The sequence below is a fragment of the Anabrus simplex genome, chromosome 3 (genome assembly GCF_040414725.1).
Source record: "Anabrus simplex isolate iqAnaSimp1 chromosome 3, ASM4041472v1, whole genome shotgun sequence".
Lineage (NCBI taxonomy): Eukaryota > Metazoa > Arthropoda > Insecta > Orthoptera > Tettigoniidae > Anabrus > Anabrus simplex.
Genome location: NC_090267.1, coordinates 267691652 through 267712249, shown reverse-complemented (window position 1 = coordinate 267712249; position 20598 = coordinate 267691652). Strand labels below are relative to the sequence as shown.

Genomic DNA, 20598 nt, shown 5'->3' with positions numbered 1-20598 from the left:
CTTGACGTTGCAGCCATGCCATGTGATTTTATTGGAATATCTCTCAGGATCTTTAATGCAGTGGTTTCTCGTTGCCTTCTGCATCCTCATGCCGTTGACCAAACTGGTTCCTCTGCCTTTGGGGACAATTTCTTACCCATACCCATACCCGCTCATCCACTCTCAAAGAGACTGTTGGTACTTGGTATAGGGGATCTCCTTATACCAGAAGATAATCGATCCCTTTATTCGTTAGCCGCCTGCATATAACATATTATTTTTATAAAATATTTTTATATGCAGTCGTTGCCCCCTCTCTACCCCGGGGAGGTGAATGTCAGGATTTCACCGTCATTGAAACAAGGACCAAATGGCATTTCCTTGTTTCTCTGGTTCCTTAGAGCACCACAAAAAACGTCACATTACACCACTTAACATGCTCATCATATAGAGCATTTTCCTCAAAGGATTCAGTGGCGAGTCCACTCGAGACACATAAACAAGATGATTAAGGAACGGCACAAATTGCCGTAAATGCCAATCGTCCCAGAAGCAGAGGGTGAGATGCACATATCAAAACACATGGCTTTTATACCCCCCCCCTCTCTCTCTCGTACACACACACACACAAAATATATGTATCCATGCTACAGAGAATTTCAGGATGATACGTAACACACACAAAATAACTAACACGAGAGAGTGAGCTCCAAAAACACTGGCCCAAAGAAAGATGTAAGATCAAAATATAAACAGACACTAAAACAACTCCATTATTACAAGTCAGACACCACCAGATGCCTCATCAGAAGATATTTAATGCTAAGAGTACCATTACTCACAGGCAAATATCAAATGGAAACCTATACATGCGTCAAAAGACAAACGCCACTTATATTATCCATTTAAGTGTACTAATAAGTTGTAATACTCTGTAAAGGGAATTTCACCAACCTACACAGCCATCTTGTCCGCACACAAGATTCCAACCATCAGCAAGGAGTACAAAATGCAAGGAGAAAACACACCCCCTGTTTGGTCACGTGTTGCTATCTAGCGCAAGATTTGTGAAAATTAGTTAGAACAAGATTTTGAATAATTAACCCCAAGCCACATAGAAACATAAACACGCTGAGTGTAGGTTGGCTCAAAATTGATTCTTTTGAAATGTGGTGCTGGTGAAGAATGTTACGCATGCCTTAGACAGCATTTTGCACCAATGATTCTTAATAATCAGCTCAACCTTAAAATCAAATAATCATCAATATGTAAACAAAGATTATTACAGTTCTTTGGACACATTATGTGATGTGGAAATGGCAACATAGAAAAACTGATCATTCATGCAAATGTTCCTGTCAAGAGAAATCAAGTACGAGTTCCCACTTAATGATTGAACATTATCCAGAACACACCTTTGTTGAACCTCTTTGATTCATTTGATGCAGCAGTCTGACCGAGGACCACAAGAGATGCAGACTACTGAACAATGGTCTCTTTGGAGATTATGATCAATAGAATTGATTCGAAAGAAGACTTGATGGAAGTGTAACACAGTTAACTTACTCCAATAAAATAATCCTTTTCGGATTGGGTTGTACAGATTTTACACACTGGACAGGAGCTATTGGCAAATAAAAACTGTTACAGATGATATATCCACGAGCCTGCTATTTTATACATAGTAATTATACTAAGCCATTAGAAAAATTACAGTTGTAGGATAGAAACAAAACAAAAATAAAATGCAGTATAGCACAAAACATACGGTAGTTTTATTTGGAACAGACTTATTCAGTGGTAGCACGATGGCTGATTGGCTTCTCATCAAAGCGGTTGCAGTTCAGATCCTGGCCATTGCATGTATAGCATTATAAAAAATGAAAATTCACTTATTCTTCTTCCTCTTCTTGTACTATATCTTCATTGGATGTCGGCTGCCATCAGGGTGATCTGGTATTTGTTTTCTCAGCAACTTGGAAAAGTGTAGGGGGTTTGCAAGAAATCAGCTTCATTTCCCGTATCAAATCTTATTTACATTAAATCAATAAAAGTAAACTTCCGCCTGTTTGATACTATATATTTGCTTTAAGCAAATTAATTATTTGTAGAACATGTTTCTTTCCTTAGGAACATCTTCAGCTACATAACATTGCTTAGGTGAAATTACGTACAATTATCTTCTTCTCATAAAAACATCTTAAAATAGTACCTTTATTATCCTTAAAACAAAACTAATTTTAAAAAGGTAATTAAAATAGGTGTGGAGGGTTGAATGTGGTGATGAAGTGGGAAGGGAAGATGGATCTGCTTATGTTCTAACCTAATTTAAAATAATTTCCTATTAACTTAAAAAGAGATGTTAAAATTTCAAGTATTTTAGCATTTTTGTTCATATCTGATGTGTGTTTTTCCTAGTTCATTTTTTAAAAGTTTTTGAAAAGGACTTTTTCGTGTTGATGTTACATCTTAATTTAAAAGCTGTTCTCTTCGGCTGCTCTTCTTTTCTGAAGTGAGTATTTTCGTTTGATTTAACTTGGTGAAATTGGGTCTCTTGATTTTTTATATTTTTTAACTTTATTTCATACCGACACAAATAGGTCTTATGGCGACAATGGGACAGGAAAGGCCTTGAAATGGGAAGGAAGCGGCCGTGGCCTTAATTAAGGTACAGCCCCGGCATTTGCCTGGTGTGAAAATGGGAAACCACCGAAAACCATCTTCAGGACGCCGACTGGGGTTTGAATTCACTATCTCCCAGATGGAAGCTCACAGCTGCACGCTCTTAACCGCACGGCCGACTCGCCCGGTAATTTTTGTTTATTAAGGAATCCTCTGAAGCTGATTGTTTTCTTATTGATGTTATGAAAAAGCTTTCCCAAAGTCTGCAAAGAAACAGAAATGGGGGATTGTTTTGTATTAATTTGTATTCAAATCCACTCTAGGGAACCTAGTATTTAAATTGATGGCGTCTCACCTTGATATGTCGTCAACCTACTGTGTCCTTGGAGGGGTCAAGCGGCAGCTGGTACGGCTTTCCGTCTAGTGAAATAATGATGTGTACGCTCTGACGTTTGCTCCTCCCCTAGGGAAGGCAAGGCTGTGGAGTGGGGAGCAGGTGTGTCACTTATGGTCACGGTTTCAAGGGCTTCAGAAGAGGGATAGTTATTCGGGAGGACTGAGGTTCTGTCGGTTTCTTTCTTTTACTGTCTGCATTATTTTTTATACCTAATGCTTCCAGATGTTCAAGTATTCCTTCATAAAAGGGGTTCTTATTATCAATTTTATCATTAAGGTTATTGTCCTGGTTATCTTGTTGATCTAAATAAATAAATATTAGTAAGAAAATTGTGTACAAGCACTGTATTTTAACATTTTTAACAGCAGTGTCACTCAGTGACATGAGTTTTAACTTTTCCACCAAGCTTTGGTTTACGAGGGCAAGTCAATAAGTATCTGCAGTCAATTTTTATAATTTAGGCCTATTACAAAAAGAGTACACACTTTTTATTGATATCATTTTTCAGCATAGTTACCCTGCTTTTTCAATGCACATCGTTTACTGTTTCACAAGCTTTCTGATACCCTCTGCAAAAGCAATTTTTGGTTATGCAGCAAGCCGCATATGCACCACTTCCTTCACCTGTTGATCGAATCTAATGAGCATATGGTTTTGCCATGTCATCAACAGTCACTCGTCTGTTATTTAGGATTATATCACGCACTGGTTCAATATTAGCATCCGTTACGGCTGCAGATGGAAGTCTGGATCTTTCCCCATCCATCACGCTTGTGCGACCCCTTTTGAACTGTTCAATCCACTGGTAAACACTTTGCTGTAGCAAAACATTGTCTCCGCATTGCACTGAAAGTCTTCTGTGAATTCTGGTACACCCTCGGACCACAAAAAACAGATTACAGAATGCTGTTCTTCCTTGGTGCAAACAGGGAGTGGTGCGGCCACCTTTATGTTGCAATAGCACAAGCTGTACTGATCTGATAATGCTGAAACCTACCACAGACATAGACAATGGTGCCATCTAACAGCTGGCGAGCACACAACACCATAGAGCCAACCTAAAGACAATCAGAACAAACTTAGTGACTTGCCTATGTACATAAAGTTAAATAACAACTATTATTAATCATTTGTACTGGTATGCAGTATATAAATAGCATTTAAAGCTTACTTGCTGGTCCACAGCATAATACAAATTTAAGAGGAAAAAATGTTATGTTAATCTCTAAACCCTACTCTATATACATCAGAGATACAATATCCCAATAATTAGTTTCTAAAAGATGAATTATCAACAGGATAATGGATCTTCTATCAAAAGGTGGAGGAACAACAAACCTCCAACTTAGGATATTTATGTCATTTAGAAAATGCACAGGGATCACTTGACTATTAAGAAGATCATACATGTTTTGCATAAGCCATTTACAAAGTAATTTCCGTCAACTTTGTATGTCGTCATAAAAGGAAAGAAAAATTCCACCTAATCAATACATTTATTTTCTTGTAAAGTATTACAATCTAGGACCGGTTTCGACCCTTCATAGGTCATCCTCAGCTATATCAGAATCACATTTGCATTTCTATCTTATACCTCTGAAAGACCTTTATGATATATTTTTTCATAATTTTCAGTGAAAACTTATCTTAAAAACTTACAAATTTCTAAGCATTGTGTTAAAATTAAAAATTAAAATTACAAAACTTTGTCTATTATATACATGCCCTTTGGCTGACAGAATACATCCTTGGGTTGATTAAGCATCTATCTTAGGTATTGTTGCTTATTCTGTTGAATCGATTCCCTTTTATACTTATGTACAATCGTGAATAGACTATCAGTAAAATTTGATAAATAAAGCTTGCGTGATAATTATAATAAAATATCATGTTACATCTTTATACCATATTGCTGGAGTGATATTATTTTAGGTAGAATATAAATGCGTGTTGACCTCTATAAAATATTTTGACATAAACACACTAATATATTTTAAAGTCTAATCATTGTACTTTAAGGTCTAAAATACTTATTGCTTTGGATCTTGCGTTGTTATGTGGTAAAATATTGTAACAATTTGTCTTATATAACATCAGATATTGATAATATTTAAATATGCCGTGTATGGTTGGCTTTTAAGTCTAATGATTAAATGTCAGTTCCTTCTTGCATAAAATTACAAGTTTCATATTATGTTGATTATGTATTGTATAAAACATAAATGTCTATTAAATAGAATGCTTATCATTTACTACAGAAGTTTTTTAAAAAACACTTGAATGTCTAGTAATATAGTCAGTATATTAGTGACACTGAAACGTGTTGGCCTTGATTCTTGCGTTATATTTCCATAATTTGCCTTTTTTTTATATATGTCGAATGTTGGTCTTTATAGGTTCCATTTGTAAATAACAGCACTTTCCTATAATTGTGAAATGGATCAATATAAGCTTGATACGTGTTAAATTATGCACTATATGTGTGATTCAGTTCTGGCCTAACTTCTGGAGTTTTCTCTCATCAAATGCCGTAAGAATGTGGTGGTTCCTTTCCCTTTTTGAGGCTGGTAAAGTCTGTAAGCCAAAATGAATGAAGTGAGTTAGATTTCAATAGAAGTGTAATATTGTGTAAATTTGTAAAGCCTGAATTAATTTACTTACTGCTGCATGTTTGAAATGCGAGTTTCTTGGCCGTTTGACGAGTAATGTACCTCGTACTGATGTTCTAGTGTTGTCTGTTGTGAGAGGGGCGGAGGGATAAGTAGGGGAGGTTGTTACGTGTGTATGGGCGGAGTCACTGAGGTTCACTGTCTCTGCCGTAGCTTGTGTATGACGTCGTCTGTTGACTATTTTGACGTAGTCGTTTTTTAAGACAGGAACAATTTTATTGAACAAAATATTAGTTTTTTCAGATAACTCATTTATGTTATAATTAGGATTTGCATACTGATCTAGTGTTATATATAATTCTTCACTTATACACTGACTGACAGAGCAAATGCAACACCAAGAAGGAGTGGTTCGAAAGGGATGAAAGTTGGGGAAAAAACAGAGACGGCACGGACGAATAATTGATGTTTATTTCAAACCGATATGCAGGTTACACAATGCGCACGGCATCGACTCAGTAGGATGTAGGACCACCGCGAGCGGCGATGCACGCAGAAACACGTCGAGGTACAGAGTCAATAAGAGTGCGGATGGTGTCCTGAGGGATGGTTCTCCATTCTCTGTCAACCATTTGCCACAGTTGGTCGTCCGTACGAGGCTGGGGCAGAGTTTGCAAACGGCGTCCAATGAGATCCCACACATGTTCGATTGGTGAGAGATCCGGAGAGTACGCTGGCCACGGAAGCATCTGTACACCTCGTAGAGCCTGTTGGGAGATGCGAGCAGTGTGTGGGCGGGCATTATCCTGCTGAAACAGAGCATTGGGCAGCCCCTGAAGGTACGGGAGTGCCACCGGCCACAGCACATGCTGCACGTAGCGGTGGGCATTTAACGTGCCTTGAACACGCACTAGAGGTGACGTGGAATCATACGCAATAGCGCCCCAAACCATGATGCCGCGTTGTCTAGCGGTAGGGCGCTCCACAGTTACTGCCGGATTTGACCTTTCTCCACGCCGACGCCACACTCGTCTGCGGTGACTATCACTGACAGAACAGAAGCGTGACTCATCGGAGAACACGACGTTCCGCCATTCCCTCATCCAAGTCGCTCTAGCCCGGCACCATGCCAGGCGTGCACGTCTATGCTGTGGAGTCAATGGTAGTCTTCTGAGTGGACGCCGGGAGTGCAGGCCTCCTTCAACCAATCGACGGGAAATTGTTCTGGTCGATATTGGAACAGCCAGGGTGTCTTGCACATGCTGAAGAATGGCGGTTGACGTGGCGTGCGGGGCTGCCACCGCTTGGCGGCGGATGCGCCGATCCTCGCGTGCTGACATCACTCGGGCTGCGCCTGGACCCCTCGCACGTGCCACATGTCCCTGCGCCAACCATCTTCGCCACAGGCGCTGCACCGTGGACACATCCCTATGGGTATCAGCTGCGATTTGACGAAGCGACCAACCTGCCCTTCTCAGCCCGATCACCATACCCCTCGTAAAGTCGTCTGTCTGCTGGAAATGCCTCCGTTGACGGCGGTCTGGCATTCTTAGCTATACACGTGTCCTGTGGCACACGACAACACGTTCTACAATGACTGTCGGCTGAGAAATCACGGTACGAAGTGGGCCATTCGCCAACGCCGTGTCCCATTTATCATTCGCTACGTGCGCAGCACAGCGGCGCATTTCACATCATGAGCATACCTCAGTGACGTCAGTCTACCCTGCAATTGGCATAAAGTTCTGACCACTCCTTCTTGGTGTTGCATTTGCTCTGTCAGTCAGTGTATTAAGCAAAGGACCTTTAGGTTCTACAATTTAATATTTTTAAATCGTTATTTATGTCCGTAAAATTGTGCTTATATTCATGCATATGTTGCCCTATTGCCGAGAAATGATTATGCCTAATTGCGTTTACGTGCTCATTATATCTAGTCGTGAAATTCCTGCCCGTACGTCCCACATAACTTGTTAAAAACAGTTGTTACATTCCATTCGGTAGACTCCTGATTGAAGATATTTGTTACTACTATTTACTGATTTGCTATTATATATGACATGCCTATTATTTTGTGTAGTCTTAAATGCTATTTTAATGTTATGCTTCTTCAGAACATTGGTTAGTGAATATACGCCCGTATTATTGAAAGTGAAAGTTGCGTAATTTTTTCTGGGTTGATCTGCTTTGGTCTGAGTGGTGTTGGGTCGTGATTTGAACTTACGAATGATGGAATTAACTATTTCTTTTCTATAACCATTTTTTGACTATATTACTAGACATTCAAGTGTTTTTTAAAAAACTTCTGTAGTAAATGATAAGCATTCTATTTAATAGACATTTATGTTTTATACAATACATAATCAACATAATATGAAACTTGTAATTTTATGCAAGAAGGAACTGACATTTAATCATTAGACTTAAAAGCCAACCATACACGGCATATTTAAATATTATCAATATCTGATGTTATATAAGACAAATTGTTACAATATTTTACCACATAACAACGCAAGATCCAAAGCAATAAGTATTTTAGACCTTAAAGTACAATGATTAGACTTTAAAATATATTAGTGTGTTTATGTCAAAATATTTCATAGAGGTCAACACGTATTTATATTCTACCTAAAATAATATCACTCCAGCAATATGGTATAAAGATGTAACATGATATTTTATTATAATTATCACGCAAGCTTTATTTATCAAATTTTACTGATAGTCTATTCACGATTGTACATAAGTATAAAAGTGAATCGATTCAACAGAATAAGCAACAATACCTAAGATAGATGCTTAATCAACCCAAGGATGTATTCTGTCAGCCAAAGGGCATGTATATAATAGACAAAGTTTTGTAATTTTAATTTTTAATTTTAACACAACGCTTAGAAATTTGTAAGTTTTTAAGATAAGTTTTCACTGAAAATTATGAAACAATATATCATAAAGGTCTTTCAGAGGTATAAGATAGAAATGCAAATGTGATTCTGATATAGCTGAGGATGACCTATGAAGGGTCGAAACCGGTCCTAGATTGTAATACTTTACAAGAAAATAAATGTATTGATTAGGTGGAATTTTTCTTTCCTTTTATGACGATTGGTAAATGTCAATACGGAAAATGAAATTCATAAATCAAGAACTTCGTATGTACCAATCACAAAGCAGCAAGGAAACACAATATGCCAAAAAGGGAAGGAGGGATACCAAAATAAATAAATAAATAAATAAATAGAGTGTGACGTGAAAACTAAAGGAATAATTAGTGAAACTCAGGGTAAAGTGTTCATAAAATCACACACACTCAAAACCGGGCCTTGCCTTTCGAGAACCAAGCACAAGTTTGTTTGTTACTTTAGCTTGCTGTGCAACATCTTGGGAAGAGCACAATACTGTAAGTTCGTAGATTTGAACATAGAACAGTACCATAGGTTGTGTTTACACCGGCTGATGATCCCGTGAGTTTAGAGTATGGAAGATGGCAACCAAGAGCCTGAATAATTAACATAAAGGGAGGAATGCCTCTCAACCTCACCTGATATTGAAAGCAGCAGAACACCTGGAGGAGAACCAGCTCACTTGAAGATGGTGTAGTAGAGTGCCCAGATCACACAGGAACCGTCGATATGTGAGGCAGGCAGCTTAAATATGCAAGCCGAGAAATCGAGAGAAACTTCCTGATAGATAATACAACTTATTGGCCATTGTGTCACATGATGACATCAAAGACAAGAGAAGATGGGAGAGAGAGGTAGTAACATGAAGCCAGTGAAAGAGGTCATTCAAGATAGAAAACAGGACTAAAGATAAAATATGTCATGATGCAGATGGCTGGAATTTAGGTAAGATGATAATTTAACGTTATATAAATAGGGGTCACACTATCAAGTATAGATTTTGTCCATCTTATAGGTTCCTTTCTTTTTAACAGAATTTCTCAGACCATTAAAGGCAGCCCCCTTGCCTTTACAATTGATTCATGCTTAAGTATGACCTAGTTGAAATTGTGATCTAATATTGTACCTGTCCTGGGCATCGACAGAGTATTAAGTATAAAAATCCTACCTCACAAATATGTCACGGATGGAAATTTTATGGATGAAGAACTTCGGAGAAACAAACCCAGGCATCGAAGTTGCATCCTCCTACTTTAATTCAAAGCAACGGCTATGCTTGAGAGCAGATGGGTCATGGTACTGTCCAGTGAAATAAAGTGGGCATGTAACATAAATATCTTGAAAGTAGGGCACTGTAGCAAGAGGAATATGTTAATCTAAGAAATAATAAGAATGGATTTTTTACCAGATTCAAAACACAATTTTATTCACTGAGAGCTCATTGGTGAAAAATTCTGTACACACATGAGGTGTCAAACTACACAAGACTACACACAACTTTTGCTCATAACACACACTTACTCAGTTTGTGCGCTCTCTCCCTTTGTTTCTCACTTGTTCTCACACACAAGGTCACGCGTCGCACGGCTACACGTTCTCTCCTTTGCCGACAGTCCGCACTGTAGCACACTAGTCCGATAATCACGGCAGTTCACATACTTCACTACACTGGCAGTCGCTCACGACTGAACCACACCAACTTCTAACTCAGTCTAACTCTCACTAAATCCAAACAGGTCGTTCCTCTCTTATATACCTGCGCTGGCTCTTCTGGAATCGTCCGGATGCTGGATGGATCCAGGAACATCGCGAGATGGAAAACCATTGCATTCTGACATTCTCAAGCCGAAACCACTCAACACTGCATATGTTACAAATTCGCTGCCAAATATTAGGGACCTATCCCTTTCACTTGATAATGATAGCATTTGGACATCTATCTTATTACATGGGTCCATGACCTTATTTACCCTATGGCAGATATACCATCCATTTATTATTGTGACAGTACAACATAAATTACACGAAGACGATGGCATCTCTAGTGGTTTTTATGTTCGTGATTTTGATGGTATTTTCCACATGCATCAACACATTACCTAGTCATGAAAATCCTGCTGTCACCTATTACAAATGATTCCTATAATATCACATTACCATGCTACTGAAATACATGTGTCTCTCTGGGGTGACAAACTTATTACTAATATTTACAATGTGGACATTACAATGCTGATGAGCCTTTAACTCCAAAATGAATCACCACACAATTTCACAAGGCATAAACAATAAAATACATAATACGGTGGAGCATTTTCCCTGTAAACAAGACAATAAATACATTCCAATGCTCTCCAGAATCTGTGGCCCCTGGTATTGTTCCAAGAACTTCGATACCAGTTGGGTATCGAACCATGCCTTCCTGACTTGAGGTGCTAGCTGAAATTCTCTAACTACGACTTTATTTTTAATACCCTAATTGAAGGGAATGCATCAACTACCAGCTCATTAAACACAGAGCCTTCCGATGGTAAAGACAAATTACTATGCAAGTGCATGCATTAAAGATGGGCAAAAGTATCATCTGAAAGTAGGGCCAGCAAAAAAGAAACAAACACTAATGAAAGGTTTGGAAGCCATATTTCACTCGCCTAGGGAACTCACCCTGGCCGAACAGCTGAGCGGTTGTTCACAGTTCCATCTGGAATAAACGATTAATTATTAATTCATCTATTGCATGTTTCCGGGCATATTATCCTCCATGTACATTATTCATGTATCATTCACTTTATTCCGATGCCTCTGCAAATTACACTACTGGCTTCTTCTTATTCTTCTTCTTCTTATTATTATTATTATTATTACTATTATTATTATTATTATTATTATTATTATTATTATTATTATTATTATTATTATTATTGTTGTTGTTGTACTGGGAGGTACACCTCAATGCCGCGCATTTAAAACTAGCGCCTAAATGAACTCCTCTATTGGTGAAACAAAGAAACTGAAACTACTCCCACTTAGAAATTTACTCGGAAGATGTCACCATGGAAATAAGATGTAATTTTGTTATTGGGAAGTTTCCTGAACTGACTGTATTTCTACTAGTTTTGTTTGCTATCAATCAAGAAGTTTGGACATTCTTCCACAGGTGACACTACTAAAAACTATGATCATGCACACTGGTGCGAGGTATAAGAACTTATAATTCAAAGAAGTTTTGTATTCATAAGTTATTTTTACTGATTGATGTTCATTTATTTTTGGGTTGGCAATATTTTCATTTTATTTCTGCCAGTTTTGAATTTAGCCAATCCCTAATTTCTGTAATTAATTTTCCACCTATCACCGGCTTCTTAAGTTCTGAGTGTAACTTTGAAATTAACCATTAAACGTGAAAGGATGTGGCTAGTTTAATCTTGAATGGTCTCGAACCTTCCCTGAGGGTTTATAAACTGTGGATTTTCACGCTTCTTGGCCAATTTATCGTCATGTTACTGGTGCGTGCGTGCGTGGGTGTGTGTGTGTGTGTCAAGCAGGAGGCGGGCGGCCTTTTCATCGGCAGCTAGAACTGCTACCAGGTATGGCCACATAATTCCTTCTTGTTGTAGCTACCTCCACAGTTTAACCCGAGGGAAAGGTCCGAATCACTAACTGTGTAACCTTCTTTCCTAAAAATGTAACTTTCTGCCGGCTAATGTAAAAACTTCATAAAATCTTTAACTGTAAATTGGGGATAGAGAGTGATGTACCCTCTCGAGCTCCCCTTCATCTTGGTTTGAGGTGACTGCTTTTTGTAACTGTTTTTCTTCCTTTCCGTAATGCATTAATTTATCCTTATACCAGTCACCTCAGTAGTTTGGGAATGGCCCCTGTTTCATCGGCCTAGTGCCCTTTAGGTTTTAAGTGCTCATATCTAGGAGTGCAAGAATACGCCTCCATTCATTTTGTGTTCGAAATAATGCTTTGAGAGAACTGTAATTGTAAGTTGAGGTTGCCTAGAGTAAGCTTGGAAAACTGAGAGCCTGTTCGCTCTGTTTCAAGGTTTTGTAAGATTTATGAATGCCTGTGGACTGACTGTATTTCTACTAGTTTTGTTTGCTATCAATCAAGAAGTTTGGACATTCTTCCACAGATGACACTACTAAAAACTATGATCATGCACACTGGTGCGAGGTGTAAGAACTTATAATTCAAAGAAGTTTTGTATTCATAAGTTTTTTTTTACTGATTGATGTTCATTTATTTTTGTATTCATAGGTCTTTTTTACTGATTGATGTTCATTTATTTTTGGGTTGGCAATATTTTCTTTTTATTTCTGCCAGTTTTGAATTTAGCTAATCCCTAATTTCTGTAATTAAAAAATTGTTCTGTTTGAAGTTCTGAAAATATAACCTTCAGTTTAAGTTTTAAATTCAATTCTTGACATTGTAGTTAGACCCATTCACCCCAGCACCTTCTTTCACCTCTGCGTTCCACGGAAACCCCCGAACAATTATTATTATTTCTCATGTCCTGCGTATCTTTCACATACTCTCTTTATTGCCCTCAATTTCAAACACATGTACTTTATATCCACACTATTCATTGTAATTTTGGGAGCAAGTGCTCTTTGAATTAGGAGATTTCTGCCCTTGCATAAATTTGTGCTCTTTTGTAAATTTGAGCTTGTAGCTCAGGAAATGTAAAGCTAGGGGCTTAAAGCCCAAAGAGTTAAGGTTCTGAATCTTGGATTTTTCTCCATCTTGTTTAATGATTGCTACTTGTACCTGTAATAGTGTCATGAAAAAATTGTTCTGTTTGAAGTTCTGAAAATATAACCTTCAGTTTAATTTTTAAATTCAATTCTTGACGTAGTTAGACCCATTCACCCCAGCACCTTCTTTCACCTCTGCGTTCCACGGAAACCCCCGAACAATTATTATTATTTCTCATGTCCTGCATATCTTTCACATACTCTCTTTATTGCCCTCAGTTTCAAACACATGTACTTTATATCCACACTATTCATATACCTTTTAGAATACATTAAGATGATCCTTACCAACAGGGAATTAAAGTATAATACTTCACACACTTGCGTATCTTTCTAGTTCATTTGTTCGTCCCCCGAGTCATCAATATCTTTCTTCACTCATCAGCATCCTCAAACTAAAGGAGGATTTCTATAACCATGCAAAATTTAATTTGTGAAGCACCTGGACAATTAATAATCGGAACTTGGGAAGATCATATCAGCTGATTTAAATGGAAATATTTTGAAAGCCAGCCGAACTATTGAAATACACCCCATCAACAAATGCTTCACTAAATACACATAACAATATATAGGGCATTAAACACTAATTAATGTAGATTACTGGAGATAAATTTTATGATTAACCAATAATCACCCAGAAGACAAGAACAATCAAGGTAATAAAGAGACTATCCCCTTTGAGACTCGTGTATCTTTCTTTGTATGCACTATACATTAAATCAAACTGCATACTGTTGAATCTATCTACAAAGTTAAATTATCATATTACTGCGACCTTTGACGGATTTTCATGCTAAGATATCATTGGAATGTGTTTATCGTTTTGGTGTGTAACCTGCTGTCATATGGCAATACCAATATGGATTTAGTTATCCATGACCGCCATCTCGCTAGCAGAAGATCCTGGGTTCATCTGGCTCTGCGCTGACTCCATGATGTACTGGAAACTGCTACCTCCAAGCCATTGAAAATCCCATGCTGTTCTTCCACTCAGGAATACTGCTGGCACATAGGCGTGATCTGGTAGTTGTAGGTACTGGGTTCAAGGGGCACTCACATGCATGTGAACACAAATGTAAGATGGGTTGTTTGAAGTAATGTTTATCTGGCTTCAAGATAAATGCGATAATGGTAGTAACCACTCGCAGGCACGAGATGGACTACCCCAAGTAGCGATTAATGTCCCTGAAGATCATCACTCGCACTCCGTTCATTACGGGTAAGGGTGGTGCTGAGTAATGACATTTGGGGCACAACTAGTATCCGAGTGTTAGGAAAGGTGTTGCTCATAGGATCAGTCGTGCTGCAGTGGCACCTTCTGGTCCAGTGAGGAAAGCAATAGCAAACTACCTCACTCCTCGTCTTGCCTAGTACGCCTCATTTGGGTTCTGCCATTGGCTTTTTGCAGTTTCCCTATAGCTGCATAGCCTTTGGTGGTGCTATTTGAGGATCCAACCAGCCTCTGGGCTGATGACCTAACAGACAGACAGACACATACTAGAGAATTTACCTATCTTCCAAACTGAGCGTCATAATTCAGTTTCCTTGTCCTTGGCTAATATGGCTACATTTATTTGATAGAGTTTGTAGCCTCTGATATCTGCACACATGTTAACTATAACACAATGATCTTTAGTTCTCTATAACTGCTGCCTCACTACACACTGATGATTACAGATCCGGTCTCTAAATGAAACTCATTTATTTAGTCTATATAAAATATCACAATAATATCTTGTGTTCACTCCATCACAAGAGGAATACTGGTCACACATAATTGATGTCAATATCACACACACTTTTCACACAATGACTAGAGATGTGCACAAAGAAACATTGTGACGTGAACCACACAAACCATGACATAGAATAAGCTGAAATGTGCAGGATGAAACACCTTACATACTTGACTAGTGGGGTTCGTTATGGAAAGGCAACGCCCCTCCCACTTTTACATATTCACTCAATTTGTAGCTCTTAACACCCTATATCTACTGAACTATTTTAATTCAAATCGGATCGCGTGCTTCATGTTAGTTACGACTGCGTCCTTTGGATTTTAGGTGCACGTAGTGGGGGTGATGGGGACTCCCAGCTCTGAATTAAGAAAAACCCCAAAAGCCATCTGGTCTTTATCACTGTGACGTTGTCTTACGGAGCGTCATTGAGAATGCGCCGAGAAGTAAGTCACATTTTTACATCATTAGGTACTGCAAATTATGCAGAGTTTATTGATCCCTCTTATGTAGTTTTCCAGGGCTTGTGACAAATTTTCATCATCATCATTATTATTATTATTATTATTATTATTATTATTATTATTATTATTATTATTATTATTATTATTATTGAGCCCTTAGCATGATGAAGTTTTCCCAAAATAATGGTAGGAATCAATTATTGTCCCAATTCATAAAGGAGGGGATATGGAAGAACTTCAAAATTATCATGGTATATCTCTTGTAAACACGGCCTACAAAATTCTGTCTTTTATTCTTTTACAGCATTTAAAACCATTTGCTGAGCTGAAAATGTTATTGGGGACTATCAGAACGGTTCAGATCCACTACAGACAACATATTTGCATTTAAGACTGCTAATGATAAGGTGTGGGAACACAAGGAGTCGGTTCCTTATCTCTTTATAGATTTCTTCAAGACATATAATTCAGTCCATAGAGAAGGGCTGTGGAACATCATGATGGAGTTTGGCTTTCCCATAAAATTAATTAACATGTGCAAACTGTGTATGGATGGTAATGTTAGCTGTGTTTTGCTCAAGTGCAGAAAATAAAGTTCCTTCCAGAATAAAACTGGTCTGAGACAAATATTCAAATTATACTGAAGAAGAATGTAGGAAATTAGCTCTTGTACCTGCTGGCATCATATTGGGGAGACAACATAAAGTCCTTGAATGTGCGGATGATATTGTTTTTATTGGCCGCAATGAGTTAGAAATTAGGCAGTTATTTGTGGAACTAGAGGAAATGGCAACAAAAATTGGCTTACGGGTAAATGATAAAAAGACACATTACATGGTTGTACAGAGACCAAATCATGAGGAGGTTGACAGATTGCCTTTGAAGACTGGGAAACATATATTTAAAAGAGTAGAGGAGTTTAAATTCCTTGGTGTATTAAGAGCAAAACCGAAGACAACAGGAACACCAAGCTAGAATTAAGAATGCAACTAAGGCATTTTACTCTATAAGCCCTATATTAGGCTCCAAGTTTTTAACAAGGGATGCAAAAATGATTATCTACAATACAATCATTCGACCAGTACTTCTGTATGGTTCCGAGACATGGAGTATAACCAAGAAAGAGCAGCAGCAGTTGCAAGTCTTTGAGAATAAAGTTTATAGAAAAATATTTGGCCCATGGTTTGATCCTATCTCTCAAAGCTAGAAGAAAAGATTGAATTATGAGATTTACACCCTCTCTCAACAACACACTATAATGGGTGTGATAGAATCCAACAGACTGCGCTGGGCTGGACATGTACTGAGGATGCAGGATAACAGTGCACCACTAGATCTATACAAGGGATCTCTTAATTGGAAAAGACCTTCAGGAAGACCCCGAAGCACCTGGAAGAAGGAGATCAACAAGGTATGCCGGACCCTCCAAATTGATAACTGGGAAGAGCAGGCTCAAGGTCGAAAAGGATGGAAGAGGATTGTGAGATCGGCACGGGAACTTCACGTCCCTCAGAAGCCTACGGATAGAGTGTGAGTGAGTGAGTATTAGTGAGCCTGTGAAATCTGTGTGTTGGTATCCAGGAAATAGGCAGGGAAGTGATGGTAATATAGAGTTCTTAGGTTGAAACCCTGTAACTTAGCCACACCTTCTGACACAGGCAACATTTTAAGCTTAGTGTCATATCATTAGCTCTCTTGCATGATAGAGAGGGTAATACCAAGGTTACACTGTATGCAGAGCTTCTCTTTCTCCTTACGTGTAATTAGGGCTCCAGCCTCCGAACTCGCGTAGTATCCTTTGTATCACGGACAGGGCATAAAATGCTATTTGCAACGAAACATTTCATAAATTGATGTGGAAAATGGCACATATATCATACTAGGCTTCCTGACATGTCTAATAACATGGTATTGAACGGTTTCAATATGTTGCATCGCTTGTCAAATAACTGAAGTTTACCATATTACACCGTGTTGCTAATGGGATGAGTTTCCTTTTAATTTATGTGAATGCCACAATTGGGTTAGTAGGTCAGCTATGTAGGGTTAAAACAAAACACAAAATGCAGTTTTATTTCAAACTATGTGGCACCACTGTCTCTTGACCCTTCTTCAAGGATTTTTTTTTTTAAATTATAGGCCTATACCACTTGTGTTGAAAATACTTAAATCTCAAAGAAGAAATTGATATCAAACCTATTTCACAATACATTATGTAATTGTTCTCATGGAAAATAAAAAAGGCTGAGAAGTTTTTGATATGTGAACATTGTATTTACTTTTCTAGGTTCGAGTCATGTTTACTAATCCAACCCTCCAGGAGATGTTACCCTGCCCTTATTTCCTTGAAGGTGAATGCCGCTTCACAGATGAAAAATGCCGTTTTTCTCATGGAGAGCTGGTTCATCTATCTGCATTAAGAGAATACAAGTAAATATCACTTTGTTTTATCCAGGCTTATTTTAATTCAGATCTTATCTTTCAAAATCTTCATTTTCTGCACTTTGTTATTCTTTTTGTTGATTAGTACTATGTTATTCTGAAAACACTTGATTTAAAATTGAATGACAGATTGTCTGGTCGGTTACCCCGCTACAGTAATGAGAAGACAGTACAGCCAACTTCTCAGTGTCAAGTGTTGCGCAGTGGTAAATAACCATCCCCTAAGGTGACTAAGGCTTCAGGTGGATGAGTTTCGTTTGGTGGGGTGATGGTCCCTCAGTATAGAAAATGACTCTGGAACCCATCGAGTAGCATCTGATCCCAGGTTAGGGGCGGCTGCAGAAGTCCTTTGTACTCCATGTTAGGTGCGGCCTTATCACCTGCTGGTAAGAGCTGTAAAATACCTTTGGGAGTGGCGACCCTATTGTACAACAGACTAAAATGGCACTTTTAAATCAGCCTCGAAAAAGGTGTTCTCCAGAAGTGGTTCACAGTTCTCATGCTGGGGAAAGTGTGAGAAGTGAGCAACCAATAGAGAACATAATGAAGGTGGAAATGATCAACCTCATGTTACTGAATGGAAAGTGAGAAGAGGTGATTGATTTCATGGAGAAGAAGAATATAGTTATGACGGGATTGAGTGAGTTTAAATGGAGAGGAAAAGGAAAGAAGAAGTTGAGGAAGGGCATGGAAAACATAAGGTAAAGAATGCAGTCAGGATAATAACCAACCAGATCTTAGACAAGTACCATATGTAGATAAGGAAGACTACATCTTTATACTGTATATAAAAGAACATGTCCTGACTGACTGACAGACTGACTGACCGACCGTCCGCCCATCGCCAAGCCAAAACTACTGGACATAATAAAGAAATGAAATTTTGAGGATACATTTATATTAAAATGTAGGTGCTCACTAAGGGAGGATTTTTGGATATTCCTTCACTAAGGGAGTCAAAAGGGGGGAGAATTTTTAAAATGAGTGTATCCATATCTCAAAACTTTAAAAGTTTACAGATGTAAAAAATTGTATTTAAAATCTCCTTTAAAAATAAACGCATATTTTTTTCTTTTTGGAAAATCCCACTAGGAGGGGTGAAAAAAGGGTTGAATGCCTTTAATGAGGATACTTGAAACTGAAGATATTACAGACCTGAAAATTGGTATTTGAATCTCCTTTAAAAATAAAGAAACATGGTTTTTTGTTGTTGGGAAAATCCAATTAATGGGGGTTAAACAGGAATGACAAATGGGGTGAATTTTTAGAAAGACTGTATCTACAGTATATCTCAGAAACATAAAATGTTACAGATGTAAAAATTGGTATTTGGAATCTCCTGTAAAAGTAAAGAAGCATAGGTGATTTATTTTCAGAAACTCCACTTAAGGGGAACTAAAAAGGGGGTGAAATTTTAAAATGAGCATGTTACAGTATATCTCAAAAACTTGACATGTTACAGAAGTGAAAATTGGTAATTTTTATTTCTATTAAAAATAAAGAAACATGTATTTTTGGTTTTCAGAAAAACCACTTGGGTGGGGGGTAAAAATGACTGAAAATGGGGTTGAATTATTTTTATTAGGATACTGATATTTCATAAACTGAACATGTTACAGACGTAAAATTTGGTATTTGGAATCTCCTTTAAAAGAAAAGAAATGCGTATTTTTTGTTTTCGGAAATCCACTTGGGGGGGGGGGGATTGAAAAATTAGTTGAATTATTTGTATGAAGATACTATTCTCTCAGAAACGAAAGATGTTGCAGACGTGGAAATTGGTATTTGGAATCTGCTTTAAAAGTAAAGATTTGATTTTGGAAAATCCAATGACGAGGGGGGGGGGGGGTTGAAAGAATTGAAAAATTATCTGAATTAATTATATGAGGATACTTACATCTAATAAAAACTAAAGTTGTTACAGGCATGAAAATTTGTTTTTGGATCTCCTTTAAAAACAAAGAAAAATGCATTTCTGGGGGGGAAATCATCTTGGGGGCAGGGGTGAAAAGGAGTTAAATTCCTTTTATGAGGGCACATCTCAAAAACTGAAGATATTGCAGTCATGATAATTGGTATTTAGAAGATCCTTTACTAATAAAGAAACAAGTATTTTTTCCAGAAAATTCATTTATGAGAAAAAAAGTAAACTCTTTTTATGGGGATACTTATATATCAAAACTGAAGGTAACAGATGTGAACATTGGTATGTGGAATATCCTTTAAACAGTAAGAAACACGCCTTCTTTTTTGGGAGGTGGGGGGGTGGAATTCAACTTAACGGCAGTGGGGTGAAAAAGGAGTTGAGACCAATTGATTCTACTATTCATAATGTACTTGATTCTGATCTTAAACCGATCATTTTTAATGTTTCCTGGGTTCGTTTTTAAAACCCATCTTTTCCTTCGGAAAACTTAAAGTTATATTACAGTAGATTTTCCTGGCATATAAATAAAAATTGAAACGCATTTGAAATAAACGATAGGAATGATATTGCCCATGCAGTTGTTCACCTCAAAGTTAATAATGCACGGAAGTATATCATTCGCATTGCCAGAAATCCCGCACACGTGCCTACGCGCGACAATGATGCTGGTCACATTGTCAGCAATGACATAGGCAGCAGATGTAATTTACCGCCAAGTAGCGGTCTTCCATCTTGCTGCGGGGTCCAGAA

The 20598-nt window shown here is 37.9% G+C and overlaps 2 protein-coding genes across 2 annotated transcripts in view; one reads left to right on the top strand and one right to left on the bottom strand.

Moving 5' to 3' along the window:
- The window catches only part of LOC136866235 (zinc finger CCCH-type with G patch domain-containing protein), a 143351-nt gene that overhangs the window by 36477 nt on the left and 86276 nt on the right, over window positions 1-20598 (top strand). Inside the window, exon 5 of the mRNA XM_067143020.2 lies at window positions 17767-17909. Coding sequence (XP_066999121.2) covers window positions 17767-17909 — 143 coding nt within the window. The remainder of the gene's footprint in view (window positions 1-17766; window positions 17910-20598) is intronic.
- Window positions 1-20598, bottom strand: part of LSm-4 (Like Sm protein 4) — a 209851-nt gene that overhangs the window by 112954 nt on the left and 76299 nt on the right. The gene's annotated exons all lie outside the window — the stretch shown is intronic.